The sequence below is a fragment of the Pezoporus flaviventris genome, unplaced genomic scaffold (assembly GCF_033815535.1).
Source record: "Pezoporus flaviventris isolate CSIRO_AGI_PZ_B2104156 unplaced genomic scaffold, CSIRO_AGI_Pfla_v1 ptg000090l, whole genome shotgun sequence".
Taxonomy (NCBI): Eukaryota; Metazoa; Chordata; class Aves; order Psittaciformes; family Psittacidae; genus Pezoporus; species Pezoporus flaviventris.
Genome location: NW_026892638.1, coordinates 2,582,503 through 2,599,355, shown reverse-complemented (window position 1 = coordinate 2,599,355; position 16,853 = coordinate 2,582,503). Strand labels below are relative to the sequence as shown.

At 37.9% G+C, this 16,853-nt stretch overlaps 1 protein-coding gene, 1 long non-coding RNA gene and 1 other non-coding gene across 4 annotated transcripts in view; 2 read left to right on the top strand and 1 right to left on the bottom strand.

The window, feature by feature from the left end:
* The first annotated feature begins 2,577 nt into the window (after positions 1–2,577).
* On the top strand, positions 2,578–7,351 carry LOC133280787 (uncharacterized). Of its 2 annotated transcripts, none has more exons than XR_009747286.1 (3): positions 2,578–2,793; positions 5,751–5,884; positions 6,864–7,351. It is a non-coding gene; the product is annotated as an uncharacterized LOC133280787 (long non-coding RNA). The 2 variants fall into 2 exon arrangements; XR_009747287.1 differs by lacking the exon at positions 2,578–2,793 and adding an exon at positions 3,445–3,513.
* Positions 3,499–3,628, top strand: LOC133280870 (small nucleolar RNA SNORA47). Its single transcript, XR_009747306.1, has one exon. It is a non-coding gene; the product is annotated as a small nucleolar RNA SNORA47 (small nucleolar RNA).
* The window catches only part of AGGF1 (angiogenic factor with G-patch and FHA domains 1), a 26,007-nt gene continuing 13,902 nt past the window's right edge, over positions 4,749–16,853 (bottom strand). The window contains exons 6-14 of the mRNA XM_061475730.1: positions 15,381–15,735; positions 13,650–13,761; positions 12,428–12,479; positions 10,587–10,688; positions 10,062–10,227; positions 9,127–9,209; positions 7,850–7,977; positions 6,870–6,969; positions 4,749–5,848 (exon numbers count right to left, since the gene is read on the bottom strand). Coding sequence (XP_061331714.1) covers positions 5,648–5,848; positions 6,870–6,969; positions 7,850–7,977; positions 9,127–9,209; positions 10,062–10,227; positions 10,587–10,688; positions 12,428–12,479; positions 13,650–13,761; positions 15,381–15,735 — 1,299 coding nt within the window. The 3' untranslated portion in view covers positions 4,749–5,647. The remainder of the gene's footprint in view (positions 5,849–6,869; positions 6,970–7,849; positions 7,978–9,126; positions 9,210–10,061; positions 10,228–10,586; positions 10,689–12,427; positions 12,480–13,649; positions 13,762–15,380; positions 15,736–16,853) is intronic.

Sequence of the window (16,853 nt, the reverse complement as noted above, 5' to 3'; positions counted from 1 at the left end):
ACCATTCAGTCATCGCATTTGCTTTTTCTTCTTGCAGCTTCACCTCTTTTGGGTCATGAATCCGGACCTCAAGGATGGCTGGGAAAGGAGAGGCTGAACAGCAAATTTTTCTTGCCGATTAGTCTCAAACTGCCCACTCTCCTTGGCCTTTTTGTTTGTTTACTTGCTATTGTCAGTTCAGGACTTCTTTCTGTCTTCCTAGAGGCATCTGTGGCCTCCACCCCGGTTGTATACAGCTGCAAGTCAGCTCTTCACCACATCTTCTGTAGTAATCACAGAATTGCAGAGAAGCTGAGGTTCAAAGGGACCTCTAGAGCTCATCCTGTCCAATCCTCTGATCAAACAGGGCAACCTAGAGCCAGCTGCCCAGGACTATGTCTAGACAGTTTTTGAGTATCCCTAAAGAGGGAGTGAAAACAAGTGCTATTATTCCTGTTGTGCAGATAAAGAATCAAGCAGAAATACTAGGGTTTTTCCAAGGAAGTTAAGGAACTACAACGTTAATTTTCATTCACACTAAGCCTTATTTAACATTGCTGGACACTTTAGAGACTATTCCTGCCTGTTTGTAGTACAGGCTGAATAAAGAAGATTAAAGGCTGGAAAAACAAATCTACTGAGTAGTGTGATGGTGGTAACTCAAGTAAGCATCACCTTTTTATTTTATTAACCAACACTTTGACATATTTTTTCCAATGGGTAGAAAAAAACCCTGGTGATCTAATAGAATGCCCCCCCCCCCCCCCCCCAATCTAATAGAAAAAAACAGGTCTAACAGAAAAAGATGGAGGAAACAGGAAGAAGAAAGTGAAGGACTTAAGGGGGAAAAGGTTAAAGATGATTAAAGATGAACAATATTAGTGCAAGATACAAGGTTCTACCAAGTCTAGCCTGACTACCTTTTGCAGACTTTTTAGTCTCACAAAGCCCAACAGCTGAGGTTTGGCCAAAGCATACTGTCTGCAGCAGCAATAAGGCTTTACCTAAGTAAGACTACTAAGACAAAGTCAGTCCACCATTGTTTGTGGTTAGAAAAGGGAGGGAGGGAAGACAGAGAGCACAGGGAGGCTGAGGAATGGGGTCTGCAAGGCATTTACAACCAAAGGTCAGGGAGCAGCTGATGAAGTTGGTTCTTTGTTGGATGAGGTGCTCTGCTGGCCCAAGAACTGGCTGAGGCTCCGGCTGTGCTGGCTCCTCCTGTCCTTTACTTCTCAGGATCACTCCTGAGACTCCACTCATTCACTCTTAGGATCAGTCCTGATCCTAAATATTAATATATATATTTATTTTTTAGAACTAGTATGTATGGACCTCATTTTCTGTCTGTTTGGTCTGTCGTCACGTTGTTCTGTTGTTAGAAAAAGAGTGAAATTTTACGTTAAAATGATTATCTAGAGCAATAGAAATGACTATATTTGAAAAGTTTTCGAATCAACAGTAGATTTCTGTATATTAAAAGAATGTTGTAACTTTGCTGTGGTAGCCTCAGCAGTAGAAACTAACAAAATAACAAGAAAGGCACAGGTTGTCTGGCCTAAGACCTTGTAGTTTATAACAAGGAAGCTTTGTCTAACTGTGCGTCTTGGTAATACAGATGTTCATAATTTTTGTATTGCTTACAAGGAAGCTTTGTCTAGAAATAGAAACCATATATCTTGAGCAGCAGAAAATTTCATCTCTGCAATATCGGTAGCTTTGTGAAATCATTGCAACATAGAAGGACAAGCCAAGTGAGGAAGTGAGAATGCTGGCGTCCACATAATGGTTGGAGCCTGTCCGAAGAGCAGAAAGGTGAAAAGAATAATGGGAGGAAGACTCCTTACTTCATCGGGACGACCACCAGAGGGGGCTGCGCAAGCGCAGAAGAGACTGATCTCTCTGGACTAATGAAGTAATCGTTAATGCATATGTATTAGTCAGTGCTGTAATCTGTGCTGTATATGTATTAGTTACGAAATTTTTAGTGTATAAATTGCGATCGCGATGTGACGGGGTCGAAGCCAGATTTGGGCGCGTGCCCCTGGTTTCCCAGCGCCGCAATAAAGAACCTCATATAACCATTCCGGTGGTTATGTGTCAGTTCTTAACGCTAACACTGTGATGGATTCCGTCCTCCTCCTTCTCCTCCGGGGCTGCAGGGTCCCACGTAAGAGGCCAGGCCGAGGGAGCAGCGCGGCAGTTCTCTGCCGGCGGGGCAGGACGAGAAGAGGAGCTGGGAGCAGCTGTAAACTGAAACGCGGGGCTCACACCGAGCTCCGCGGCGGCGCCGGCGTATATGGCCGGCCCTCCTGCCTCGGCCTCCCCCTCGCGGTGCCGGTGCCGCCGCCGCTGCGGCAGGGCGGGATAGGACGGATCGAGGAGAGGCGAGACAAGATGGCGGCGCTCCCGGAGGGGAAGTAAAGGCGGGCCGGGGCGGAGCGGGCCGGGCGGGTGTCACGGCCGCGCGGCTCTCCGGGCTCCCAGCCGGGTGCTGAGGCGGGCGGCCGGCTCGGGGAGTGGGGGAAGCGGCGGGAGGTGCTGCTGGGCCCGGGCCTTTGCCCGGCGTTTCCGGCAGAGCCGCGGGTGAGCGCTGGAAGAGTCGCGGCGGCCGGGAGGCCAGGCCGTAACCTCGTTTTTTGCCTTGTCTTAACCAAGGCGGCTGAGAAGCAGCAGGCGAGGCCGCGTGTGCCCTGTTTACTGTAGCACTGCAGTAACACCGAGACCATTCGGCACAAATGGACGAGAGCAGATGGTGCCCTGCTGCACTGCAGGGCTGCACCAAGTGCTGGCTGGGCCACGGAAACTGGTATGCAGGTATGTTCATCAACAGTGGCATTGTCACATTAAACTAAGATGCAGCTGAAACATGTAGAAGGCAGTAACTGGGTGACATAAAAATGCCACATTTAGTGGTCACAAAGATATGCAGCACTTGCATAAACTCCATATAGAACAAAGCCCGCTGGTAAGTACAGTTCATCTGGATCATACCCAGATGCCATTTTTGACATCTCTTCCGGCTGTTTCGAGTTTGTTATGTACTGGCAGAAAGGTCCAGTCAGTACACTTCATACAGCCACTTGCAGCAGGAAAGGAAGTGTTCCTTCTAGAACAGAAACTCCGTCTGTTGTATGTTTTGTAAAAATATGTCATATATGTAACAATGGTTCAGAGCCACGAGGTATTTAGTCCTATGGTTTTCACAGTGTTGAATGCGCTGTTTTTACTTGCCAGCTGGGTTAGTAAGCACTGAAGATACGAACGTACCTACTCTTTTTAGTTTAGTTTAAATCTCAGCAATGTCAGTGCTTTGCAACATTCACTATTGGGACTACAGAAAATAAATTGTTTGTGTAAACTGATGAATGTAATGTTATTTTTAACAGCTTTGAGATTATATGTATTCCCTAGCAGTATTTATATACACACAATCAATTACTAAAACAACTTTGGATGTATAGAAAGCAACTTTGTCTTAAGTGATCAAGTATCATAAATTGGAAAAGACAACAGGATGGCTGGAGGACTGAGAAGGTAAGACAGTTAAGACTTCATACTGTACTTTACTGGTTATAGCCTCCAACATTATAATAGTGCAATGGCAACTCATGTTCCCCTCCTGACATGAGGGAAGGCAGTACTGCATTTGCACATAAGGCTTGCACACCACTGGTGGCTTTTACCTAACTTACTTAAAACATTTTAAGAGGTCACTAAGGCAGGGGATGAAAAGCTCTATTTAACTCAAGTGAAGTCTTCCTACTCAATAAAGGTACACAGGTGCTAGATGAGAATTAGGCAGTATATTCAGTTGTTAACAATGCTGTGTGTATTAATTGCCCCACTTTTTCCACTTTCCTAGGCAGCTGCAAGAGATAATTGGATATGTCACACCAATGGTAAACTGAGACTAAGGATCAACCCTTGAAGTGGCACTGTACTTGAAGTGGTACTGTGAGGAAGCCACAGTACTGAAAGCAATCAGTGCTTGACTGCACGAGACCATGCCTCTCACAGAAGGCAAATGATGTCTTATTTCAAAAGCTTTATGAAATGTAAACTCAGTTACATCCTGTCGAGTTTCTTCTTTGCAGGGCAACAATAAAAGAATGATGGACTTTCTTAGAACTGTTATTTGAATAACTGAGGGAAAGCTTAGGTTCCTACTAATGTATGTTCAGGATGTCTGTCCTGCTCTCCCTTGAAACCAAGATTTGTTCTCTGATCTACTCTGAAGACCACAGAGGTCAACTTAAAAAAAAGTGGTGGATGGGGCAAAAAACTTATTTTCAGCTAGAAATAAATGGATTACCTCTGAAAACATGAAGCTGTCAATTTAAAGGAATGCAACAGCAAAGTGAGCCAAAAATTCATACCAGTCACTAAAAAAATCCCAACTGTGTATAAAGGCAAGCAGTGAACTGATTTAAATTAAATTAATACTGCTGCAGGCATCCAGTGCTTGTAACTGTATCTTCAACTGTCTACTGCTAAAAGCATGCTTCAGGTTGTTAAACGTGTGCTTTAATGATTTAAATAACGTATCAAATATTTGGCTTTATACTGTATGTGTCTAAACATACATCAAGATAAATAGCAACTTGTCCTGGTTTTATTCAACAGTGCTTTACAGTTGCATGTATGTTCCAGTATGATGCTGAGACTACCAGATTTCCAGTGCTTGGACAAGTACCAGAGCTTTAACTTGACTAAATTGGGATTAAGTTTTTCTCATTTTAGAAGAGCACTCCTAGCAAGAAGCACAGTGCTTAAATCAACAGTGATTTATTATGATTAGGAACATTCAATAAATACCAAGCTCTTAGTTTCAGTTTGGCAAACTTTCCCCATCAAAAATCTGTTGGTTGGTTTATTTTTCTGGCATAAACTCCATTGCCAGCAATGGATGTATCAGAACAAGAAGTTAATACACACACCCACAAAATATTGCTGTATTCTAAACATACCTCCTGTTTTAAAGGCATGAGATTTACTAAACAAATCTCAAGGAAGTTCTTCATAGAAGAAAATTTGACTACAGTCTCTTGAAAAATATTTTCTTCACTAATGCTACCTGGTAGTTTGTTTCTGGAGTATTTATTTTTGAACAGTATGGATGAATTGTTTAAAAAACAAGTTTTTTTCCCCCTCTTTAGCTGAGACATGTAACTAGTACTAAAGTGTATGAATTTAAGAGTGGTGTATCTCTTTTGCTGAGGATTTCATGGCAATCGTGAATAAGCACAAAATAGAGGAAAGGAAAAGGGCTATAATTCTCTGTTAGTAGGGCCCTGGGGAATTATTTTTTTTGTTATTTCTTTTTAACCACTGTTCAAATGTTAAAGGTATATAATATTTTAATTTAACAGATGTATTGACTTTCCATGAAGAAAGTGTTAACTGAGGAAATATCCTGCTCGTGATGATAATCACTTTCAAGTACTTCATTTGAATATGCCCCTAAATTCCATTCATTTTTTCTTAAAAATGTGTTTTTATAAAAGCATGAAAACAACAGAAAACCAATTAATAAGAGTTAGTCTTGTATATTTTTTTCCACAACTGTATTTTACATATTGCCAAACTTCTGCTTTAGCAAAAGAAACAAAGAATAAAAATAAATTCTCTCCCAGCTATTTACACACAGGAATTACCCTGCTGTGGGACTTCACTCTACAGTCCCTCTAACCCAAGGTATAATCTTAGGTGTATCTTTTTGTGATTTTGGTTCTTGGAAGTTTTCAGCAAACCTTTCTCTTGCTTTATCCCAGTTCTTTTTATTCTTGCTCTGGACGATCTGAACATCATCAGCTGAGGCTGGTCTACTGGTACCCAAACCTGCATGCATCTTGCGTAACTGAAGGTGAATCTGTCAAATACATTAAATACGGTAACTGCAAGTTAGGTATTCTAAATACTTTTTAATCATGTTTTACAATACTAATTCCAACCCCCATCCCCAAGCGCTTTTCTTTAAGCCTCTAATAACGTAGAATCATAGAACAGTTTTGGTTGGAAGGGACTTTAAAGCTTATCTACTTGGAACCCCCTCCCACAGGCAGGGACGCCTTCCACTAGACCAGGTTGCTCAAAGCTCCATCAGACCTGGCCTTGAACACTGCTGGCGATACAGCATCCACAACTTTTCTGGGCAACCTGTGCCAGTGCCTCACTGGCACACCCTCATAGTGAAGAATATACCTAGATCATATGCAGACATCTAAAGTACTATTAAAAAGATGTGTCAAATCATCAGTTCTGGAACTATGAGCTGGAGTGCTGAATGATGTAACCTGCCACTAACTGTGAAGTATTCCTCACTGAGTCAATGGTGTATAATCCCTGTGCTGGGTAGTCTGACAACAAAAGGTACAGCGTGGCTCTGAGCAGCCCTAGTGCCAAAAGACAGCACATCCCTGGTGAACAAAAATGGGGCTGCCGCAGAGGCCCAGAACTTGATGGCTGCAGTGACTTTAGCCAGTTGTTTCTTCCTCATGGTCCATTCACCTAGCTTGATTTTGTGCCACATCAGCCTCAGAGAAAGTGAAGAATTCCACCAAGTCCATCTTGCATTCTTATCACTTAAAATTATTTCAATCTTCCTCCAGACTTTATATTCAGTTATGAGATTTTTTAATTGCTAGAAGCTGCCTGTACTCCCCTGTTCCCTACCAAACACTGGTATTACTGGCATTTTCTACTTAAGGAACAGAATCACTGAAAAATTTCAAAATACTTCATTAAGTGATTTGAGATTAGCCCTACTAATTATTCCTTCCTAACCAGGAATTTAAAATGTTTTAAGTGAATAGTGGCTTACAATTGCACGTTTTCCACTGCAATTACATTTCTATTCCTTTTTGCTCCAAGTAAAATCCAGACAGACCTACCGGATCCTTGATACCACCACCATCCTTGCCCAGGCCTTCCCCCTTCTTCCATCCCATCTTCTCCAACATTTTATGTCCTTTATTGCTGTTGCTGATTTCACTTTGAAGAAAGTTTAAGATAACTGATAAGCAAGAGTTAATACAAACAGTATGCTCTCTACCCAAATACCAAAAAATGTTCATGCTCTAGAAACCAGGACTCAACTATGATACTATTCCTACTTCCACAAAGAGCTATGCAGGATACACTCGTGCTACATTTTGCAAGTTCTTTCATGAATATTACCAAAGTTATTTCAAGCCTCTGGTCAATACCAACATAAAAGTCCTTCTGAACTACTTAATTATTTCTGGAATTAACTTCTGGGTGGGAACTGACTGCACTAAGTAAAAGACAGTATCGCTGCCTCACCACCAAATCATCCTAACACATATTTCATTGTCTCATACTTCCTTTTACTAACCTACAAGTTCATTTTTTTTTTTTTAAGAAAACGTCACTACAACTACAGAAAGGAATGATCAAAGAGGAAGACTAAAGCAAGTGTCGTTACATCCTAAGATAAGCTGGGTATTGACAGTGAAAGAAACTGCAGGTGAAAAATCTGCGTGTGTACCATTAGTGGGACTGGATAAGAAAAATAGAAGCTGAGGCACTTGAAAAAGATAATATTGAAGGTGTTAGTAGTGCAGCTGGAGAGTTCTTTCTGTTTTGAGTTGGTAAGGAAGTGATCTAACCATTCTTACAGGCAAACAATTCTGTACGGAAGGTGAGAAAGAGCATATGAACTACTAACTGAGAACAGTTTACTATTTTCTATATCTCTTAACACATTATATATAGGTAATGAATACTTAACAAACTGTATCCTAGTAACAAATTAGTACTTCTTTATCGTAATTTTTTAAGATTCACTGAAGACATGGAAGATGCCTCCCTTCCACTCACACCAGTCTCCCCATCCCCCCATCAAACTTACATATGAACAGATGCTGGACTATCATCTCTCTGGAAGGTTCCTTCACTTCCAATGGTCTCTCTGCGTTTTCCCGCTCTGTCTTTGTACTTTGGATTCTTCAGTGCTTTACTGTCTTCATACTCTGTGTTCTTTATAAGCAGGTTAAATACCATCAGGAGAAATAAAGTGGACTTTACATTCTTTATTTTTGATAACTTTGCTGCTGCCAAAAGTAAGGCATTTTCAGTCTATTTCATTAATTCTACATCTTAGAACAAAACTCCATAATTCTCATTTAGTGGTTTCTTACCTTACAGCCATACTTTGTAAGGTGTGTGTGATGTTATTGCCATCATCACATAACAATTTTATTTTGCCAAATTCATTAATTTCAGAGGCTGTAAATAAATTAATAGGTTCTCCTGAATCTCCACTTGGTATGAAGAACCAATCTCTCCATTTTAAGCAAAAAACTATACAGACATGCTTTCTGTTTAAACATTCGCCTGTTCCTTGGCAATTAATTTCTTCAGAATAGGTGACAGAACTAAGCGTGTGTATAGATGCCATATTGGTATTATTTTGGTACCTCAAGAATTTGAGAGAATTGATGTCATTCTGATTTCTACACAAATACTTAGGACAAGTGCTAGATGTAACCCCAAGAAAATAATCTCCAAAACAGAAGTAACTAGAATACTTACATACTATATTGCCTGTAAATTCATGCTGACTTTCTTCTATAGCAAATCAGACTTAAAATAAAAACTTAAAAAATTTCCCTCTTCCTTCCATCAGTTTTTCAGTTGCTCATTATTTTTTCCTTTCCAAATAAAAAATAGCACTGCAATTTAGTGCAAACTTAATTTGCAGAAATAAAAGTTGAAATTACTTTAAAAAAAAAAAAAATCTTAAGCTCAAAAGGATGAAGACTCTTGCACACAGTAGAATGAATCTTCTTTTCCTAAACTTTTAACACAACTTTCATCACCTCTTACTATCATTTCTCTCTGTAAAGGTTTGTAAATAATTATTATTAAGTGTGCAAAAGACAAACTTGAGTTAAACTACCAGGTCCATCTTATAACAAAAAAACCCACACAGTTCTCATTTAGTGGTTTCTTACCTTACAGCCATACTTTGTAAGGTATGTGTGTGACGTTATTGCCATCATCACCAGGCCCAAGTCTGAATGAATTTTAGAGTTCTCCTTATTCACTGAATTCTATGACTTAACATAGGAATCACAAAATAGATGTAGACATCAAACCCTTAATCAACTTCTATTTTAAACTCACCTGTAAACCATATTTTTCCCGTATTTTTTTTAATGCTTTTCTTCTGACTAACTCTCTCTCTTCTTTGCTAAGTGCTGGGCAAACTAAAAGGAAGAACACAGGATTGATTTTCTAATTAATAATGTAACAATATTTTGAAACTTAAGACAACTGTGAGAGTTTTTATTCTAGTATTACTACACATGGACACACAGACCAAGAAAAAATACATCAGCATGTTGTCTTGGGTTCAGCAGTAGCAGTCATTTTTCTCCTTCTTAGTAGCTGGTGCAGTGCTGTGTTTTTGACTTTCAGCCTTGGAACAGCACTGATAACGCAGATGTTTTTAGTTGCTGCTTAGAAATGTTTGGTCTGACCAGGGCTTTCTGAGTCTCATGCTCTGCCAGGGAGGAGGAGAAGCCAGGAGGAAGCAGAGACAGGACACCTGACCCAAACTAACCAAAGGGGTATTCCATACCACAGCACGTCATGCCCAGTATATAAACTGGGGGCAGTTACCTAGAAGGGCTAGATCACTGCTCCGTCAGGCTGGATATCGGCTGGCGGGTGGTGAGTGGTTGTATTCTCTTCCCTTGTTACTTCCCTTATCATTATTATTATAGGTGGCAGCAGCAGTGGTTTGTGTTATACCTTAGTTACTGGACTGTTCTTATCTCAACCCGTGGGAGTTACATTCTTTGGATTTTCCTCCCAATCCCTCCAGGAGTGGGGGTGGGGAGGAAGGGGGGTAGTGAGAGAGCGACTACGTGGTTCTGTGTTACTGACTGGACTTAAACCACGACACATGTATTGTGCACTATTCCTAGGTCAGAAAAAAACTAAGAAAACTGAAGTAGTTATTATGTTTATAAAATAAACAGCCATAAAAATAAAGAGCCAAAATGAAAAAAAAAAAAGACCAACCCAACAAACATATCCTCAATAACATGACTAACCAGAAGATTCCTTTTTTCTGTCAAGGCGAAGATGTGCTCTGACTTGTCCTGGTTCACATCCATCACAAGTATCACTGCCAGGATGTATGTGAAAAGAAAGCACAGTTTCACCAATCTTCACTTCATCTCCATGCTCCAAGATGTAGGGATCACATTTTGTTTTAGGCTACAGCAAAAGAAAGTTTTGAAACCCATGTTAATTAGTTACTAATGAAGGGTACTTCTATTCTAAAGGCATTCTATTTCATGAATACTTCTCATAATTTATTAATTCAACTTAGTCTGACAAATACAGATAAGTGTTCAACTGCAGTGGGTATTTCACACTAGCAACTGCAACCATTGCAACCTAATATAAAGAAAACATAAAATATTTTAAGTAGCCCTAAAATGAGAAGGGAAACAATGAAAAGACAAATGTCTGAAAGAACCTACAATGATGTTGTTAGTGATTTGCCATAATGTGTTTAAGAAGCCCATATGACTAAAGTTTTCTTCAATGTCGCATTATAAACAGGTACTCACCTGAAGAATGTGATTTCCATTAACAACTGTTCCATTCTGACTGCCTTGATCCACAAGAACGTAATTTTGCAAATCGTGGTCAAAATACACTTCTGCATGGAACTGATAAATAGAAGCCTAAGTGAAGTGTTCTTACTAAAGAAATACTTAGCAATGTATATGCTATTTTAAAGTTAAGATTTCAGAATACATTTTAAATGAGTGGCTCTGGTATGATTAATAACCCAGAACACAGTTACTAACAATCATTTGCTGTTTCTTTTATATCCTTTCGGATACTGAGACTAACAACCTATTTTTTTTGGTTTGTTGTTGCAATTTTACATAGACACTGAACAGGCAAAACACAACTCCAAACTCAAGGATATACTCTACCTCCAGAAATGGCCGCTGAGCAAACTAAACATCAATTTCTGCAGCCTTTTAAGGATCTCAGTAAAAACCAGAAGTCTAAAAAAACCTGTGACTGCTTCAGATTTGACAAGCAAAGTTCCCTTTTGTTACAGTTGAGAAAAAAACTAAGAATCAATCTAGGAAGAAAATGTTCATTTAAAACCAAATCGCTTCTTATCTTTGAGCAATAATGGAATTTCTACATTCCGTTAATAATTAAAAAAAATTAATTAAAAAAGAAATCAAAGTAGCATTTTGTAGATTGGCTAGCATTTACAAGAGGAATACTCCCATAACAATGGAGAATGACTAGCTCATTCAATAAATAATTTAATTCCTAGCTCTGTTTTATTGATTAGGATGAACCCAAACTTCTGAAGATGCTCTATCTACAGGGTGCAGGTTTTTTTTTTAATCTCACTTTACACTCAAGAAAATGACAAAGTGGTACACAGCTATTAACTATGAATAGCAAGGTAAACAAACTAGTAGCCAACTTTTTGGTTCTACAGATCTGTAATTTATTTTCCTGCCTTTGAGTCCTTATCTGCAAAATGAAGTAACTTCTCATATAAACAGGCAGGTACTAAAATGGCTGCATCACAGAAAAATAAAAGACTTGGATTCTTCATGCACCCAATTTCAAATATGTGCCTGAAAAAAAGTCATTATTAGCAGGAAAAGATTTGTTCTGGAAATTATACAGTATGAAATATGACACATGGCTGATTAATCAGAACTATCATCTGAAATAGACATAGTGAAACAGTAAAGTGTATTTCAGATATTGCATCTGCAGACAGTTGTTTTTTTTTTGTTTGGATGACATGTGTTTGTCAATCTAGATTTTCTTTTATTAAGAGTGCTGTATTTTTGGTCTGCAAGAGCCATTAATTTATTTTTAATCCTTCTTAGCCAGACAAAAAGTTTTCCATTAAAACCTGTTCCTGAAAGAAATGATGTTAAATCTTCAAACTCTCTGTACATTACTTACATATTTATACAGTTGCCTTTAAGAAACATAAAATAAAATCTGTTAGTCTACCTCAACTGCAAGGATTTGACTACTTTATGGCAAAGTTCTAACTAAGTACATCAATATTCTACATACCATTAGTAATTAACAGAACAGTAAGGTTTCTTCCAGTTCAACAACTAATAAATGCAAGATTCAGAATTTTTTTTTACTGTGCATTAATTACACTGTGGACTAGTAAAAGTCCAATAAAAAAAAAAATTAGCTTTTCTGTGCTTTGAAATTGCACTGCTGTTCATGTTAAATTCCCATTCAGGAAAACAGTGTATGTTTTCCTTTTTCTAACTTCAAATATCTTATTCTCAAAGTTCTTAAGAAAATTAATGTAAGGTTTTGAAGAATGTAAAAACATAAAATATAAAGCTTCATTCATATGATGGTCTATCTTTCAGAAGACAAAAACAAGAGTTACCTTACTGACTCCAACTTCAGGAATCTCAAGTGTGTGTCCAACACCTTTTTCTCTGAAAAGCCAAGTTGATATATAAATCACAACAAATTAGAAATACGTGCATTTCACTAGAACTTTAATACTATGTTTTCATTCTGAGCTATTGTGGAGCTTTACAGATATAAACCACTGTGTTGCTATACAGACCATGTGAGTACTTGCTTCAGGTCCCTTCTTCCATCTATGAACTATACACAGTAGACAATAAACATATGATCAAGCTGTACCGTTACAGTTTTATCTGTAAATTTGTCATTTCTATCTGAACGTTTATACTCATACAATGCCTGTAAATAATAGTCTGAAGTCTGCATTTTTTAGGCTTTTCAGTGAATCCTGGCATTGGTATTCAATACTCAATGCAGAAGTTGACTTCTTGGAAGTGTTAAGCAGGTAATACAAGCAATGAAGGAGTAACCTGTATAATTTTTTTTTTTAATCAAAGATACTGCAGTAGGAGCAAGAATTTGTGCATTCGTTCCTTATACTAAGGATGAAGAAGCAACGCAGCTCGCAAAGGACCTACATGCAAAATACAAGAATTATCATTTGTTAATCTTCACATAAATGTACCTAGAACACTCAAGATGTCAGAATGAATCAAAACACTTCAGCGTTAGATAAGAGCAGTTGAAAAGGAGGAGTGAGGTTTTCAATAAACATGGAAAAAAGCATTGATTCATCACTAAATTCCTCACCCACAATGAACAAACTTTTTTTTTTTAATAGTAGAACTTAGAAAATACATACCAGCTAGCACAAACCCCGTTTTACTATTTAAAAGTGATGAACCAACCCTACTGGAATTTGAGTGTGTTGAGGAACTCTGGAATATGTTTCCTCATGCTCCTGAATTTCTAAAGTATGTTCTTCCATTTCTGAAAAAGTTATTAGTGGTCCTGAAAAAAAGCTACTTACTTTCTAGAAAACAACAGTTTTCAAAGAATGACTTGCAGTTATGCTGGCATTAGGGCTCAGACACGAGATCAAGTTATCACTAACAGTCACTGACTGCTGAGCTAAAATTAACTGTATATGCTAGTATCAACTTCTGCACACTAGGAGGACAAGCATGAAGAGCAGGGACAAGTAATCCTGACCGGCTTCCACAGCTTTGAAAGTGAGGTACAATTTCATATATATATATATATATATATATAAAACAAATCCCACTCAATTTTACCTTCCAATTGTAGCAGGCTTCACAGCTGTGATAATATAAAGTGATCCAGTCTGCAGAACTGGTGATCTTATTACAATCACTCTGATACAAGGAGGCCAGATCTTTTCTTCATCTGTAATTATATAAAAAACCCAATACTATTACTGTCGACAAATTACAGTTTTATCCCTATAGCCCATAGCTTTCAAGCAACTGATAAACATGCAGCGATGATCTGGCTGAATCCTATGCAACTTTCAGAAAAAGAAATGTATAAGCACATCTGAGAAAACTTTGACGAGACTACTGCTTCAAAGGCTTTCTGACTGCATACTGAAGTATTAAAAAGGTTCTCCTAATTCTGGTTATTTACATGTGCACAACCATTTAGTGAAAACAATAAAATATAAATACATTAATAAAATTTCATACTGTAAGTTTATGGATCATTAGCGATAACAGATGAGAATACAATTCTAGTTTGAGAAAAGGCAGCACCTATTTGTTCACCACATCTCAAACCAAATGCATACAAAATTCTGTATTTGATAATTTAGATGTCAAATGTATTTTTACTAGTTTTTACTCTTATTAGAACTATGCACCAATAAAAAAAGTAAAAAATAATAGATGAGCCTAAAGATACCTATGCTTTTTTGCCCCAGTTAAGTAATTATATTCCAACAGTTCTATAAATTCTGTTCTTGGGAAGTACATCTGCAAAAACAGTCTCCAGTGATCTCGGTTAGGAACAGACATGGTAAGATGGGAAGACACTAGCTCATAAGGTACAAAGAGGTGAGAAACTGTCTCCAGTTTTTATTACTCTAGCATTATTGCAGAATTTATTAGAAAACAGTAAGGGCAGGAAATCTGAAAGCCTGATGACAGCAAGCACATTTTGAATGGCATTAATCACTTAGAATCTGAATAGTTGAGTAAGTAAAGTAATGAAAACAGAAGAGACAAACTGACTATTTAACTGTGAGCAGGGGACAGGCTGCAGTACAGACTTCTAGAGGTTGTATTTTGCTCTGCGCATTTGCTTACCTGTATACTTTGCATATACATAGTTACAATTGGCTGCATTACAGTTTTCACAGGGTTTTGGGGTTTGGTTTGATTGGTTTTTTTTGTTTGTTTGGTGGGTTTTGTTTTTTTGTTTGTTTTCTTTTTCAAAAGACAGTTCAATTCTAGACAACTCTGGTACAAAACTATATACAGATTTCCTCTCTATACTCATTTTGTGTAAGTTGCCACTGGAATACAGACAAACTGGGATTTCGACTAGTACTGAGTACTCCATGCACATCCTTTTCACCACAGCGCACTCACATTGAATGATACATAACTGTTTATGTACAGTATCCAAAATGTTATACATTTGTTGGAGTTAATATACGAAATTACTGTGAGTTCTGTACTAGAACTTCTATTTTACAACAGACTTTCTCTTCTCCTGTCCCTCTGCTAATCTAAGCAAATCTTATACCACCAGTGAGGCTTCTACACAAGCACAGGATGCTATACCCCTAAAAAGCTTTTACAAATACACCACTACTTACTTCTGTGCAAGTAAAAAGAAAGAAACAAATGCTAGTAACATATATATAACTTCTTAATTCAAAGTATCTTAAAACACCTGCTTTTATGTATCTTTTTTTTAAATTATACAGTTTTCTTGTAGTTAGTTCTTAATGGACTCCTGTAAAAATACTGTAATTATCATACATAAAAGCCATAATAATTCACCTTCATTTTCTGAGTCTTCTGAATAAGCAGTTTCTTCACTTGTTACTTCATCCTCACTGCTGTACGCTTCGCGCCCAGAATCTGTAATTTCACCTTCTTCTGGCTCACTCTCTGTGTCTGCTGTTCTACTGTCATCTGTATGTGCTGCAGCATCTGGTGTACTTTTGCAAGAATGTGAATTTATATTGTCTGTAGAAATCGATTCTTTGGCTGTTAGACTGTTTTGTGGTTCTGTGTCCATTTTAGTCTTCTTTCTTATGCTTGGAGACTCTTCTTCTTCAGTAGAACTTAGCTGCTCAGTAGTGGAAAAGCAATTCAGACTGCTAGATGATTTCTGCTCTTCTGTGTCCAAATCCTGGAGGAGAGTTACAGAATAACAGATTGAGTTATTCTGAAGTCTGCTATCAGCCTGGAAGTAAATTCTTCACTAGGAAGAATTATTTTTATAACTATTAAGAAACAGATTTCCAGGAAGCTTTGCATATGCAGTCAACAGAGCATTTCAGTAGAAACATTTTCACGTCCTGTTAGGCATGACCGAGAGAGACCATCTTCTATCTGGGAGACTGCACTCTTCTTCTAAACTTCACTTACTGTCTCCTCTGTTCTCACACAAAACTCAAGATCCTCGTCCTCACTTTCAAACTGGTACAACAGCATCTTGAATATTTTTCCATTTTGACTTTATGACACTTACTTCTGTCCCTCTCTCACTCAACTGTTGCAACTTGTTTAGAAGTTCTTTAACTGATCTTCATCATATCTTCCTCCTTTTGTCTTCTTCTCACATTTTCCCCACAGTGGCCCAGAATATCTGTAATGCCCACCCATGCTTGCCTAATCACCTGTTCTTCCTCCTTTCAGAATTTCAGCTTTAAAAAAGCCTTTCATCAAGATACTGAAGTTTAATTTATGCTACGTGAAACAGTTCTACTGAGAATCCATTTTGTACTGCAACAAATTTCTCCACTGAGTAACAGATAAGATCTTTACCACTCCATTGCATCAGCAGAAAAAAGAACATCAACATTTTTTAAAGTGAGAAATATAAAACGTCAAAATGTCATACTAATTTTGTGAGAGTAATTTTTACCTTGAAAATTTAATTCTCAATCTATTAACCCTGATGATCATCTCAGGGGAAAAAAAAAGAAAAAAAGAAAAAGAAAAGGAAAAGAAAAATGAACACAAATGGCTTGGCTTGAAAGGATAAATTAAAAACCCTCGTATTTTCAGTTATTTACCATCTTAAATTCAAAATGAACGCATTCAGTTGCCCTGAACTGTACCAAATGCTGCAGCACATGTTAAAAAAAACAACAAAAATGTAACTTTTTTCAGTGAGTTCTCATACAGAGCATTTGACATTTCAAGATACATGCATTAATGTGAATGTTAACATCATGGAAATAAAAGCACTTTCAATTTTCAGAATTGTAAAATCTCTTCAGTGGCACAGGTGTAAGACAAACA